Source organism: Rhinopithecus roxellana, chromosome 7 (assembly GCF_007565055.1).
Source record: "Rhinopithecus roxellana isolate Shanxi Qingling chromosome 7, ASM756505v1, whole genome shotgun sequence".
NCBI classification, from domain to species: Eukaryota; Metazoa; Chordata; class Mammalia; order Primates; family Cercopithecidae; genus Rhinopithecus; species Rhinopithecus roxellana.
This window is the reverse complement of record NC_044555.1, coordinates 106,161,243-106,176,782: the sequence shown is the minus strand read 5'-3', so window position 1 is coordinate 106,176,782 and position 15,540 is coordinate 106,161,243. Positions and strand designations below refer to the sequence as shown.

General features: G+C 36.1%; 1 protein-coding gene across 3 annotated transcripts; it reads right to left on the bottom strand.

The window, feature by feature from the left end:
- Positions 1 to 3,792: 3,792 nt before the first annotated feature.
- Positions 3,793 to 8,066, bottom strand: AGTR2 (angiotensin II receptor type 2). Of its 3 annotated transcripts, XM_010375437.2 has the most exons (3): positions 7,955 to 8,066; positions 7,744 to 7,803; positions 3,793 to 6,526 (listed from the first exon to the last, which is right to left on the bottom strand). In XM_010375437.2, exon 3 carries the CDS (start codon positions 6,489 to 6,491, stop codon positions 5,400 to 5,402), a length of 1,092 nt encoding a protein of 363 aa, XP_010373739.1. In that variant the 5' UTR covers positions 6,492 to 6,526; positions 7,744 to 7,803; positions 7,955 to 8,066; the 3' UTR covers positions 3,793 to 5,399. The 3 variants fall into 3 exon arrangements, with proteins under 3 accessions (XP_010373739.1, XP_010373740.1, XP_030790266.1); XM_010375438.1 differs by lacking the exon at positions 7,744 to 7,803 and having other exon boundaries at positions 4,892 to 6,526; positions 7,955 to 8,024; XM_030934406.1 differs by lacking the exon at positions 7,955 to 8,066 and having other exon boundaries at positions 4,892 to 6,526; positions 7,744 to 7,820.
- Positions 8,067 to 15,540: the final 7,474 nt, after the last annotated feature.

Here is a 15,540-nt window from a genome sequence, read left to right as displayed (position 1 = left end):
CAGGGACCAGAGGCCTAGCCCTCTTAACCATTTTTCCATCCTGAGCCTCCGGGCCTGTGATGGGAGTGCTGCCATGAAGACCTCTGGCATGCCCTGGAGAAATTTCTTCCATTGCCTTGGGGATTAATATTCAGCCCCTTGTTACTTATGCAGATTTCTGCAGCAGGCTTGAATTTCTCCTCAGAAAATGGGATTTTATTTTTATCACATTGTCAGGCTGTAAATTTTCAGAATGTTTATGCTCTGCTTCCCTTATAAAACTCAATGTCTTTAACAGCACCCACATCAACTCTTGAATGCTTTGCTGCTTAGAAATTTCTTCTGCCAGATAACCTAAATCATATCTCTCAAGTTCAAAGTTTCACAAATCTCTAGGGCAGGGGCAAAATTCTGCCAGCCTCTTTGCTAAAACACGACAGGAATCCCCTTTGCTCCAGTTCCCAACAAGTTCCTCATTTCCATCTGAGACCACCTTAGCCTGGACTTTATTGTTCATATCACTATCAGCATTTTTGTCAAAGCCATTCAACAGGTCTCTAGGGAGTTTCCAACTTTCCCACATTTTCCTGCTTTTTCTGAGTCCTCCAAACTGTTCCAACCTCTGCCTGTTACCCAGTTTTGAAGTCACTTCCACTTTTGGGTATTTTTTCACCACCGCCCTACTCTACTTGTACCAATTTACTGTATTAGTCCATTTTCATGTTGCTGATAAAGACATACCCAAGCTAAGAAGAAAAATAGGTTTAATGAACTTACAGTTGCATGTGACTGGGGAGGCCTCACAATTGTGGCGGAAAGCGAAATGCACTTCTTACGTGATGGTGGCAAGAGAGAATGAAAGTCAAGCAAAAGAGGAAATCCTTGTCAAACCATCAGCTATCAAGAACAGTATGAGGAAAACTGCCCCCATAATTCAATTATCTCCCACCCGGTCCCTCCCACAACACATGGGAATTATGGGAGTACAATTCAAGATGAGATTTGGGTGGGGACACAGAGCCAAACCATATCAGGGTGCTATAACAAAATACCATAGACTGAGTCACTTAGACAACAGAATATATTTTCTCACAGTTTTGGAGACTGAAAGTTTAAAATTAGCATGCCAGCATGTTTGGAGGGTTCTCTTTCTATTTTGCAGATGGCTTCTTTCTTGCTATATACTCACATAACCTTTTCTCATTGTGAATGTGTGAAGAGAGAGACAGAGGTATCTTTTTTTTCTTACAAGATTACTATCCTATCAGATTAAGACTTCACCTTTATGACATCATTTAACCTTAATTACCTCCAAAAAGTTTCCAAATATCATTACATTGGGGTTTGAGGATTCAATATATGAATTTTGGGTGTGACGGAAGGTTGCAATTCAGTCCGTAAGAATAGATAACAGCATATACAATGAGGCATAGTTTTGCTTTTTTCTAGGAGATAGAAAAAGTGTCATTTCAAATCTGTTATTCACAAATGTTTCAAGCTGTTAGGACATCACAAATAGTTGGAGTAGAAGTTTTTTTGTAATTTTTTTGTAATCACTTCCATGTACATTTTTGTTATATGAATGTAAATAGGTGAAGGAAGGCTATAGCTGAAAATATCAGGGCTTGACAACAGTTTGATGGTTCCAATTTTTCAGGCAAATGGGTTTGTGCCAACTGTATTCTGTACACATTGGTGTATTGAGCTTAGGTTTCCTTTTGGAGAGGAAAGGAATCAAGAATGAGACTCCTTTTCTAAAAGAAGTTCAAAGTTATTTCAGTATATCTTATGCACTAACATGGCCTCTACTGATGTCATGGAGAAGTAGCAACAGCTCAACTACCCACTTCCTCTCCCAATCAGGGATATTCCTTTTTATTGAGGAAAAGTTTGAAATGTGACTCCAGCTACACAGGAGATGTTTACTTAAGGAAAGAGAAGACTGGTTCCTTGTATGGAATGTTCCACTAGCTGGGTTTCTGCTGATTGCTCCTGGCTCCATGGAGGTGGCAAAACAGAAATATGTGTTTGGGCCCAGGTCTACTTTGACACACATCAGATATTGGTGAGTGTAGCAATGGAGAAAGGAAGAGCCTTCCTTTTTCCCCCTCTTATATCCTTATCAGGTGGCTTGTGCATAGATCACTTCAAAACTACTTAAGTGGACAGAAGTCTGCATGAGACTATTCAGACATCTGTTCTCAAGCAGACCAACTGATAAATAATGTAGCAACAACAGCTGCAGAGAATGGGCTAGCAGATTTATCAGATTTTCCAGTATTTTCTTTCACTGGAAAATTATAACCAGGTGTGATCTCTTGGATTGCTTAAAGCTCTCGGGATTTGGGGCTTATAGGAAAGCAGGACCAAGTGAGTAAAGAAAGAAAAATGTCTAGTACACCAGATGGGAGTTTAGGGTCAAAATATTTTAAACATTTAAATAAAGGTACAACACAGTGATAAAGAACATATCTGATAGATAATAAACAAAAAAGAGAAATATGAATACAGACATATGGATAAAAATAAAGTTTATCCATTTATATGTACTCTGTGTGTGTGTATATATATATAATAATTTTACCCCATGCTATTAGTGGTGATTGTAGCTAATTTTTGTCTGTATAGTTAAATTTTTCAAGAATAAGTATTGATTCTATAATAAGAAATATATATCAACTATTTTTAAATTTAGATAGAACTATCTTATTCCAAAAAAAGTGTTCAAAAAGAATTTATTTTTGAGAGTGCTAACCCTTTGTAGGTATGTGTATGGAGTGAGCTAACTCATCTCTGGGCCACTGGTCTTCTGCAGGTGAAATAATTATTTTTAGTGATAATTTATGAATTTCTGTTATTTTGTATAAATTATCACTGCTGTTAAAGTTTATGTAAGAATTAACAAAATAAGTGTTCTATTATCCTTATGGCCTCAACCCTTAATGCTTTCTTGCCTGAGACATCTCATGTATTAACTCAATTTGTCAAGTTTGGAATTTTCTCTTGTTGATATGTGAGGACACCAGACAGTTTCGCAGCCTCAGATTCCTATAGGGGAACAAAAGAAAAAAAAAGTCAAAACAGAATTTGCTTACTTTCAGATTTTCTTATGATTTTGATGCATGCCTCAAAGAATCAGAAAAAAAAAGGATATTTTATAAAATAATCTATTTAGTAGATCTAATTTAGGGCTATAAAATATGGAAATAATTAATATTTACTTTTCCATAATAAAAATACACATTACTTCTGCAAGATGCAAGAGATAAGTTTCTCTGGTAACCCTATATAATATCATTTCAAAGAGCTAAAGTTCATATCAACATGCTTGTTCCTTAAAGGAAACATTCAAGATATCTGCCTTGCTTTGTGTACAGGGTAGAGGGGGCAGCAGGGGAGAGTGGTGACTTTATGTAGTTTCATACAGTATGGAGTACAAGGAAAGGGCAGTGAAGAACATGGGAGAAAGCCTCATCCATCTGCCTCCCATCTTTTCCTTCATAAGTGAAATATACCTACCGCCTGCCCAGAAGCACTTGTATTACTGAGGTTATGGATGATGAAGTACTAACTTTAAGATGAAAGTTGAAGGAGTGTGTAAGACTGTCTGAAATATCTGCTTGGTGGCCTAGATATGGCAGAATACTCAAGAGAGGAAGACTTGAACAGTATGGCAAGAAGCCAAGTGAATAATAATCAGAGCTGAAACTAAGTAGTATCAGTGGAGATAAAATGGAGGATACAAATACAAGTGAAGGTAAGAATATATACTTAGAAGTAGTTTAAAAAAAAATTTAAAAACACGGATTTCTTCCAATTAAAAATTTTATTTATATGAGATGTTTTACAAAATTATTTAAAACATGACATCATAGTTGGTTATACATTTAGCTATTTGTTTTTACTGAAAATAAAAGGATTACATGAAATTAGGACTTTTTCAGAAAGTGGTATGACAGGATTTTTCTGTCTATAATCCTGGAACCTGGCAGAGAGGCTGAGCCTCCAAAACATCAGTTCCACCTCAGAGATCAGTATTTAGACCTAGCTCAGAGGAAGGTCCTAGATAACCTGTTATTATACAAGGCTGGTACAGAATGAAGTCTCAAATTTCTAAAATTAATATTCATACTTTAATGTAGGTAAACTTTAGGTAACTCAGTTTTAGGCACTCCTCTAATTTAGGAGCTTTAATAGTGTTGAGAAGGAGATACCTAGACCTGCAATTGGTTTAAAATAACTCTACAGAATCATACAGATTCTGAAACAAACAGTGTTTATAGATATAGGGTAAAATTACCCGCATGGTGTACATTTTCAAAGTCACATTGCACTGCCCTGACAGGTTCCTTTCTTGGTACCAAACATGTAATTGACTGGGTCTCTTTGCCCCCCACCCAGACCCCATGTAGCAAAATTCCATTCTGGATACCATTTCGTATGGCAGTTAAGGGTTTGTTACAAGTTAAAGAGTTTTTTTCTTTTAAAGCCACCCAGATATTTTAGGAAACAACCCAGAACGAAAGCATTAATAATAAAAATCAAATCAGTGTCCTGTATATCAAAGCACCACATCTAAAAAGTCAAGGATGTAAAAAGTGACCTTTACATTTTATAACAATACACAGTGTTTATTGATTTCAAAAAAGTATCAGAGAAAATAGCAACCTTTAAACCATCATTAAAATGAATAGAAAGATTTTTTTAAAAAGTGCTTATTCAGAGATTAGTGAACACACAAATATCATTGATTGCAATTCTATGTTACAGTACATTTTACTTTCTATAACTGTAAAAATAAGCTAAAACATAGGAGTATGATTTAATCTATATTCCTAGCCCTACTCAATATGTAGTTATAGTTTAGCTATAAACCTCCACTCAAGTGAAATGCAAGAGGAATATAATTTATAGCTTTTGTAAAGAAGTATATGCCTAAAGCCTGAATAATCCAGTATTAATCTATTATAATATACTCAACTTAGAAGTGCTCATCTCTCTTACAATGTTGTCTTGTAAATGATGCAATGAGTTGAAAGACTGGTCCTGGTTCAAGAGGAAATCCTGATAAAAATGGATATAAAACCCCACTAAGAAACACAAGCATGTTTCAAAGAGAAATCTGAAACCCCAAATCATTATTCACAATCTATTATTAATTACAATTTGAGATATATCACCAGTTACTTCTAGGTTGTAAATATGTCTCACCAATGACAATCTTGTACAAACATATCAGAAAAACAATGGGCAACTCCTGAAAGTCACTGGACGATAAAACATAGTTACATTTGGTTTCAGAAGATTAAGAAAAGATTAGATTAGGGGAAAATGTATTGTTTTATTTAAACCACTTAAAATAATTCTGGTGGGCCTCAAAGCAAGTAGCCATGTTGATTACATGCATTTTGCTCTCAGGTTTAAGACACAAAGGTCTCCATTTCTCTAAGAGAACTGCTTTTCCGGCAAGACATACTCTCTCTTTTCCCTTGGAGCCAAGTAATTGGAACCCTAAACACACTGCGGAGCTTCTGTTGGAACCGGTTTCCAACAAAACAATAGAGAAATGGATTAACGCAGCTGTTGGTGAATCCCAGGAGGATGGCAAAAGGAAGTGCCAGGTCAATGACTGCTATAACTTCACAGCTATTAATGACACCCATCCAGGCCAGAGCATCCAGGAAGGTCAGAACATGGAAGGGAAGCCAGCAAATGATGAAGGCCAGAACAACAGCAGCTGCCATCTTCAGGACTTGGTCACGGGTTATCCTGTTCTTCCCATAGCTATTCGTCTTCAGTAAGTGTTTTCTAATTCCAAAATAGCATGTTGCTATGAATATTAAAGGAATAATAAAACCAAGGATATTTTTCATTAAGGCAATCCCAGCTGACCATTGGGCATATTTCTCAGGTGGGAAAGCCATAATGCAAGCATTCACTCCTAAGTATTCAATGGTTCTGACATCTCGAAAATAAAATGTTGGCAATGAGGACAAACAGGCCATACACCAAACAAGGGGAACTATATAAGATGCTTGCCAGGGATTTCTTCTTTGAGACAGAAAGGGGTAGATAACGGATTGGTACCTATCAACACTCATACAGGTGATAAAAAAAATGCTTGCAAACATGTTCAGAGTAAGAAAAGAACCAAAAACTTTGCACATCACAGGTCCGAAGAGCCAGTCATATCTATAAGAATAATAGGTTGCCCAGAGAGGAAGAGTAGCCAAAAGGAGTAAGTCAGCCACAGCAAGGTTGAAGATGTAAATGCTAGAAACCTTTTTAGGACCCTTTTGACAACAAAACAGTGTAACCACAACAATATTGACCAGAAATCCAATTACAAATATAATGTAGTAGAGAATAGGAATTGCATCTAAATGCTTATCTGATGGTTTCTGTGAACAATTCAAGGTAGACTCATTGTTGCCAGAGATGTTCACAAGCCCAAAGTGAAGACTGCTGGTAATGCTTTTGCTAGTAGTGACAAGGGTGGAGTTGCCCTTCATATTGAAATGTCAGCAGCTCCTAGTTCTTATGCCTTCTGTGGAGGAAAAAAATAGAACTCTTAGAATACATACAGAGCTGAGGACATCCTTGAATCCTTAGCATTTTGAAAGTTTGTCAAAAGCAAAATAGAAGTGAGTGATTATAGAAAACATTATGAAACAGAGCCATGCCTTGTAAAATAAGAATGGATTTTACCTCTTGAAAAAGGAGAAATACTTTTCTTAATAGTAGAAAAAAGTAAATCATTTCAGAGATTGAAAGTTCTGAATAAAACTACCTTTCGCCCATCTTTTCTATGATGTTTTTGAAAGGTTTAAAGAAAATTAATATTTCAAAAGATTAGTCAGGGAAGGAAATATGTGAAACAAATAGGAAACCTAGAGGTAAGAAAAGTTAATCTTTCAAAAAACACTTGAGCATATATCTCTGTTTGTATACTTTCTAGAAACCACACTGCTGCCTGCTATTGCATAGAGAAATGCTCTATTTAAGTAACTAATTACATACAAATCACTACAACTATGGAAAACATAAGTAACACAAGCAATGGAAAACCTAAGTATATAAAAAACTAAAAGAGAATATGCCAAAGGAACATATGGTGATGAGGAATCATGGTTTTTCTTTAATAATTAAAAATAATTCCTTTAGTTTTACTTTTCTATTGTTTTCATAATAATAAAATAGTTAAGAAGTTATGAAATATATTTCTATTTCTATGTCTTCTCCTTTTAATAGAGAATATTAGTTTTAGACATAGATATCTAATTTTGGTCTATTACATATATAAAGAATCCATTTTCAATTAAAGCAGATAAAGAAAAAAACAGTCAAACCTATTTTAGGTTCAAGTAGAAGTAATTTATATTGCTCAATGAAATGAGAATTGAACATCAATGATTAATCATGATATAGTCTTATCATTTTTCTTTTGCTCTCTTTTCAGTTTAACAAAACTGAATAGCCGTGGCTCTCAAATGTTGCAGTGCTCAGGTTTTTGTGATTTTTTTCACTAGAAACATTATTTTAAAAGCAAAAAAACACACATTAGCTAAAGGTAAGCATACTAAGGAAACACTATTTACTTTAGATAGTTTCCAAATACATGCAAATAAACTACCCAATTAAAAGTGTAATCTCCAAAGAACCTCCTAATAAAGAGCAAAACTTTTATTTTGGACTAAAGCTTTTTCTTTTGACCTAACAAATTAACATAAAAGAATCAATAATAAATTCCACTTGAAGACTTACTGGTTGTTGAAGTTTAAAGCAGTAATCATAAATCAGCTTGCTTAGTGCCTAAACACACTCCTGTAAGAGAAAGAGCAGCTAAATAATTCAGGAGTTTTGCAAAATACAGTGTTAAAACACAGGAAAAACAGAAGTTCATCCATAAAAAATACTTTCATTTAACGTATGTTCTACTTTCCAAGTAAATTATATGTAAATTGTTCATACTTACCTTAAAAATTAAGGCTGCAGAATGCTTTGAATTCTGTGCTTACTCGTTCTCTCAGACGCTGGGACGTAATAGCACCAGATCTCTGGTTTCCTTCTTATATGTTTGGTCTGTCCACTGGGAGCCTTCAACCTACATAATTCTAGGGCTGACTTATGAACACTTGCCAGCTTTCCAGAGAGGTTTTTTTTTTTTTTTTTTTTTTTTTTTTTTTTTTGTCTGCAAAACATTAATCTGAAATTCTCACTGTCTCCAATCATAACAGCTCATTCAAATAAATCTCAAATAAAAAAATGAAGTTTCCACAAATGTGTTAGATAATTTTGAAGTCAGTGGCTTACTTTAAGAGAAGAATATAATAATTATTTACAGAATTTTCTCTTCCTTTTTTCCTAATATTGGCATTCTAATAGAAATTAATCAGTAGAGACTAGGAAATTTATTATAGTAGCAAAGTCTTTGTTCATCATCTTTTACAAGCTTCATTACTTTCTGAAAATTTTACCTCTGTTTATTAGAGAATGGTAGCAATTTTACTTGAAGTCTACAACTTCTAAAATTTCTCCTTTGCTTTATGCAGTTTTTGTTGGCTTGTTGCTGGAGGGTTGGAGATTGCAGGAATATAATTTTTACGTGATGGAGAAGAGGTTTAGTCCTCCTTTCATAGGTCTCTGTCATATTTGTAGTTTAAATACAAAGCACAAAAAGTGAAGAAGGATTAGGTGACTATTTCAACATAGATCACTGTTGCTGCTGTTTCTTGTGGCAGTGGGGGCAATAAACTACACAACCAATCCAACAGAAGCAAGAATGACAAAATGAAGAAAGATAAGAACAGGTGATGGTAGTGATAATACTAGCTGACAATACATGGTATGTGCCGAACACTGTGAGAGTTATTTATCATCAATAATTTAATAGAGAGGCAGTATAACACACTGGTTAGTAAATAGCCTCTGGGATCCAACTACCTGGCTTTACAAACCCAGCTCTACCACTTACTAATTCTGACCTTGGCCAAGTTACTTTATTTCTCCATGTCTCAGTTTCTCATCTGAGAAATGAGAATGATATAAATTACCTACATCATAGAGTAGGAATTTTAAATAAGCTAATGGAAAATTAAATGAGCTAATATGTTTAAAGTGCCTAAAATCATGCCTAGCATATGGTAGGTGGTATTACAAGCTATTCATTTTAGCCCCCACTTTACAAATCAGGAAACTAGGACTCATAGAGTTTAAAAACTTTTCTGAGATCATACAGCTATTAAATGAAGACACTTGCATTTAAATCAAAGGAAACTAATATCAGATCTCATTCTGTTTAGCCTCTATACCACAAGAGGAAGCACTAGATGGTCCCTTAATCTCACTCTTTGTCTTGGCAAAAAGGAAACGTGGCATTTACAGAAAATCACTGATGATCATTCATAATCTATCACAAAATCATCAAAGAAGGGGAAAAGAATTGGAAGAACTGTTATGTGGGGAAAAGTATTTTTCTTAATTGTATTGCCCAATTGGAGACCATAGGAAGGAGAAACTTGTGACTAGATAGCTTTCTGTAGTTAGTACAGAAAACCAGAGAACCTAGAACACATTTGAAATGGGCAAAAAGATTCAAGTTATTTCTGTGGATCATATTTTTCAGATAAGCAGTAAGGGCGCACCTGTCCATGCTGCAGGCCACAGGTAAAGGATGAGGGCAGGCTCTGAGGAAGTAGCTGGGCGCCTAAGTATGGAGTTCAGCAGAACAAGGAAGGAGAAGTCAGTGTTGACGACAGAAGACAAAATTGCAAATGGCATGAGACAAAGCACATGACTTTTGATATTTGTCTGTTTCTCCATTAATATTGAAGTCAATACTGTAGCACACAGGCAGATGAGATCAGTGAGAAGTCATCATTGTGTGAAAAACACAGTAAGATTCAAAGGTTTCATGGACCATCTTAAAGTTTCTTTTGGTGAACAGTTTGAACATAGTCAAAATTCCCCTAATAAATGTATGCACCATTTTACTAAATCTCAAAATATTTGTGTCCTATGCTCTGGACAGATTCAGTTGAGGCTGAGGCTCTGTTAAAATGATAGAAAACTTATGTTTTGGAAACAAATGAGGGGGCACATATGTTTATCAGCAGGAAAGCTGACATGGAAACTGTTTTCACTCATTGTTTAAACCTGGTTTCTCCCTCCATTTCAAATGTTTGTTTTTGCCACATAAAGGAGAATTTTCCAGGCCAGGGCCTCCCAAGTGGTCACAATGGGTCAGATTCTCACCCTGCTCTTTTTCTTGTCCCCTCTTATGCCCCTTGCAAAGAAACAGCCAGGAGGTGAGCTATAAAATTATGAGAACAAACTACAGGCTTGTCTCCAGAAGACCTAGCCTTGAACACCCACAAGGAACAGGACCTTGTCTAGAGCTTTTGTCCTTCATTAGAGTAAGTTCTGACGTAAATAAAGTTTAAAGAGGTACATATTTCCCAGAAAATTAAAGGGCCATTTACTCTGCGTCTTCATAATCTTAGGAGTAAATTTCTTCACAAGTCAAAGAAAAATTTTGTAACTGTAGAGAATTAACCAAAAAGTTTATAAAAGGAATAGCAATAATATTGACACCACTTGAAGAAAGAAATACTGTATATTATTGATTCAGCAAAGAACTCCCAGTTAAGCCAACAATGTAAATACGCTTGAGAGTCAAATAAATGTCAGTCCTGGGAAGCAGTACAACACAAAAAGTTCATTCTCCTGGGAGTAGGGAATACTTTTTCTGCTGGTAGACTTACTTAAAAAAGTTTCAGGTCATTTGAATAAATTATGCAGCTCTGCAGGACAAGTGTAGCTGAGCTAGCAGAATTAAATAGTAAATCACATTAAATTAATTTTTTTCTAATGAATACCTATTGTTTATTGTGAGATTACTTAACAGTACATTTTAAAGGACTAAGCTAAAAAAGTAAATGTTCTTGGGAGGAATTCTTCCTCTGCTAGAAGGTTACAGAGTTCAGAACAAATTTTATTTGCCCCCTCACCTCCACCCACACACACAGATGAAACTTCAAAGGAGAAAAGAAATACATAAATGCAAAAATTAGCAAAAATTCTAGACATAAGTGCCCTGGTTATAGAGGTAAAGATTAGAGGTACAGATTACGGAATGATTTTAATACATATGGGTCTTCCTTTTTAATTTAGGTCTTTCAGAGTCAATTTAACTTTCCCCAACCCCAGCCACCACACTGAGTGCCAATATCATTGCCACTTCTGTCAACTTCAACACACACACATATCATTCACACCCATAGACCCACATACGTACTTTATACCAACCTTTCTTTAATTCACTTATCCATTGAGTAGCCATGCTTTAATTGTCACTGGATTTGTCCTAACCTGGGGGTCCCTAAAAGGAGGGTAGTTAAGAAGATTGCCATTATTGATGAATCTTTGCATATTATTTTTGTACCTCTCTGTGAAATGTCACAATAAAAGCAAATGGAAAAAAATAAGGCCTTTTATTCAGAAATAACAATCAGATTGGCCATTTTTAGAAACCAGCTTAAAATTCAGTGAAATGCCCAACATGAGTGATTATTTGCATTCCACTACCTCTTTGTCTACGCATCATATGAAAAGTGACAGAGAGGAATGCTAAGTAAGTTAAGGTGGAACCGATGTAGTGAGATGAATGGATGTCAGACTCAGTACATTATTTATTTTTTTATTATTATTTTTTTTTATTATTATCCTTTAAGTTCTAGGGTACATGTGCACAACGTGCAGATTTGTTACATATGTATACATGTGCCATGTTGGTGTGCTGTACCCACTAACTCGTCATTTACATTAGGTATATCTCCTAATGCTAAACCTCCCCCCATCCCCTACCCACAATAGGCCCTGGTGTGTGATGTTCCTTTTCCTGTGTCCAAGTGACCTCATTGTTCAGTTCCCACCTATGAGTGAGAACATGTGGTGTTTGGTTTTCTGTTCTTGTCATAGTTTGCTGATAATGATGGTTTTCAGCTGCATCCATGTCCCTACAAAGGACACAAACTCATCCTTTTTTATGGCTGCATAGTATTCCATGGTGTATATGTGCCACATTTTCTTAATCCAGTCTGTCACTGATGGACATTTGGGTTGATTTCAAGTCTTTGCTATTGTGAATAGTGCGCAAAAAGCATACGTGTGCATATGTCTTTATAGCAGCATGATTTATAATCATTTGGGTATATCCCCAGTAATGGGATGGCTGGGTCAAATGGTAATACTAGTTCTAGATCCCTGAGGAATCACCACGCTATTTTCCACAATGGTTGAACTAGTTTACAGTCCCACCAACAGTGTAAAAGTGTTCCTATTTCTCCACATCCTCTCCAGCACCTGTTGTTTCCTGATTTTTTAATGATTGCCATTCTAACTGGTATGACATGGTTTCTCATTGTGGTTTTGATTTGCATTTCTCTGATGGCTAGTGATGATGAGCATTTTTTCATGTGTCTGTTCGCTGTCTGAATGTCTTCTTTTGAGAAGTGTCTGTTCATATCCTTTGCCCACTTTTTGATAGGGTTCTTTGATTTTTTCTTGTAAATTTGTTTGAGTTCTTTATAGGTCCTGGATATTAGCCCTTTGTCAGATGAGTAGATTGCAAAAATTTTCTCCCATTCTGTAGGTTGCCTGTTCACTCTGATGGTAGTTTCTTTTGCTGTGCAGAAGCTCTTTAGTTTAAATAGATCCCATTTGTCCACTTTGGCTTTTGTTGCCGTTGCTTTTGGTGTTTTAGACATGAAGTTCTTGCCCATGCCTATGTCCTGAATCGTATTACCTAGGTTTTCCTCTAGGGTTTTTATGGTTTTAGGTCTAACATTTAAGTCTCTAATCCATCTTGAATTAATTTTTGTATAAGGAGTAAGGAAAGGATCCAGTTTCAGCTTTCCACTTATGGCTAGCCAGTTTTCCCAGCACCATTTACTAAATAGGGAATCCGTTCCCCATTTCTTGTATTACTCAGGTTTGTCAAAGAACAGATGGCTGTAGATGTGTGGTATTATTTCTGAATGCTCTGTTCTGTTCCATCGGTCTATATCTCTGTTTTGGTACCAGTACCATGCTGTTTTGGTTACTGTAGCCTTGTAGTATAGTTTGAAGTCAGGTAGCATGATGCCTCCAGCTTTATTCTTTTGGCTTAGGATTGTCTTGGCAATGTGGGGTATTTTTTGGTTCCCTATGAACTTTAAAGCAGTTTTTTCCAATTTGGTGAAGAAAGTCATTGGTAGCTTAATGGGGATGGCATTGAATCTATAAATTACCTTGAGCAGTATGGCCATTTTCACAATATTGATTCTTCCTATCCATGAGCAAGGTATGTTCTTCCATTTGTTTGTGTCCTCTTTGATTTCACTGAGCAGTGGTTTGTAGTTCTCCTTGAAGAGGTCCTTTACATCCCTTGTAAGTTGGATTTCTAGGCATTTTATTCTCTTTGAAGCTATTGTGAATGGGAGTTCATTCATGATTTGGCTCTCTGTTTGTCTGTTACTGGTGTATAAGAATGCTTGTGATTTTTGCACATTAATTTTGTATCCTGAAAGTTTGCTGAAGTTGCTTATCAGCTTAAGGAGATTTTGGGCTGAGATGAAGGGGTTTTCTAAATATACAATCATGTCATCTGCAACAGGGACACTTTGACTTCTTCTTTTCCTAACTGGATACCCTTTATTTCTTTCTCTTGCCTGATTGCCCTAGCCAGAACTTCCAACACTATGTTGAATAGGAGTGGTGAGAGAGGGCATCCCTGTCTTGTGCCAGTTTTCAAAGGGAATGCTTACAGTTTTTACCCATTCAGTATGATATTGACTGTGAGTTTGTCATAAATAGCTCTTATTATTTTGAGATATATTCCATCAATACGGAGTTTATTGAGAGTTTTTAGCATGAAGGCTGTTGAATTTTCTCAAAAGCCTTTTCTGCATCTATTGAGATAATCATGTGGTTTTTGTCTTTGGTTCTGTTTATATGCTGGATTACGTTTATTGATTTGCGTATGTTGAACTAGCCTTACATCCCAGGGATGAAGCCCACTTGATCATGGTGGATAAGCTTTTTGATGTGCTGCTGTATTCGGCTGGCCAGTATTTTATTGAGGATTTTTGCATCAATGTTCATCAGGGATATTGGTCTAAAATTCTCTTTTTTTGTTGTGTCTCTGCCAGGCTTTGGTATCAGGATGATGTTGGCCTCATGAAATGAGTTAGGCAGGATTCCTTCTTTATCTATTGATTGGAATAGTTTCAGAAGGAATGGTACCAGCTCCTCCTTGTACCTCTGGTCGAATTCAGCTGTGAATCCATCTGGTCCTGGACTTTTGTTGGTTGGTAGGTTCGTAAATATTGCCTCAATTTCAGAGCCTGCTATTGGTCTATTCAGGGATTCAACTTCTTCCTGGTTTAGTCTTGGGAGAATGTAAGTGTCCAGGAAATTATGCATTTCTTCCAGGTTTTCTAGTTTATTTGCGTAGAGGTGTTTATAGTACTCTCTCATGGTAGTTTGTATTTCTGTGGGGTCGGTGGTGATATCCCCTTTATCATTTTTTTTTCGCATCTATTTGATTCTTCTCTCTTTTCTTCTTTATGAGTCTTGCTAGTGGTCTATCAATTTTGTTGATCTTTTCAAAAAACTACCTCCTGGATTCATTGATTTTTTGGAGGGATTTTTGTGTCTCTATCTCCTTCAGTTCTGCTCTCATCTTAGTTACTTCTTGCCTTCTGCTAACTCTACAATGTGTTTGCTCTTGCTTCTCTAATTCTTTTAATTGTGATGTTAGAGTGTCAATTTTAGATCTTTCCAGCTTTCTCTTGTGGGCATTTAGTGCTATAAATTTCCCTCTACACACTGCTTTAAATGTGTCCCAGAGATTCTGGTATGTTGTATCTTTGTTCTCATTGGTTTCAAAGAACATCTTTATTTCTGCCTTCATTTCGTTATGTACCCAGTAGTCATTCAGGAGCATGTTGTTCAGTTTCCATGTAGTTGAGCAGTTTTGATTGAATTTCTTAGTCCTGAGTTCTAGTTTGATTGCACTGTGGTCTGAGAGACAGTTTGTTATAATTTCTGTTCTTATACAATTGCTGAGGAGTGCTTTACTTCCAATTATTGGTCAATTTTGGAATTAGTGTGATGTGGTGCTGAGAAGAGTGTATATTCTGTTGATTTGGGGTGGAGAGTTCTATAGATGTCTATTAGATCTGCTTTGTGCAGAGATGAGTTCAATTCCTGGATATCCTTGTTAACTTTCTTTCTCATTGATCTGTCTAATGTTGACAGTGGGGTGTTGTAGTCTCCCATTATTATTGTATGGGTGTCTAAGTCTCTTTGTAAGTCTCTAAGGACTTGTTTTATGAATTTGTGTGCTCCTGTATTGGGTGCATATATATTTAGAATAGTTAGCTCTTCCTGCTGAATTGATCCCTTTGCTATTATGTAATGGCCTTCTTTGTCTCTTTTGATCTTTGATGGTTTAAAGTCTGTTTTATCAGAGACTAGGATTGCAACCCCTGCTTTTTCTCGTTCTCCATTTGCTTGGTA

What these genes read in the sequence shown, in the direction of transcription:
- AGTR2 (XM_010375437.2), bottom strand. Translation starts at nt 6,491, where the DNA reads ATGAAGGGCAACTCCACCCTTGTCACTACTAGCAAAAGCATTACCAGC.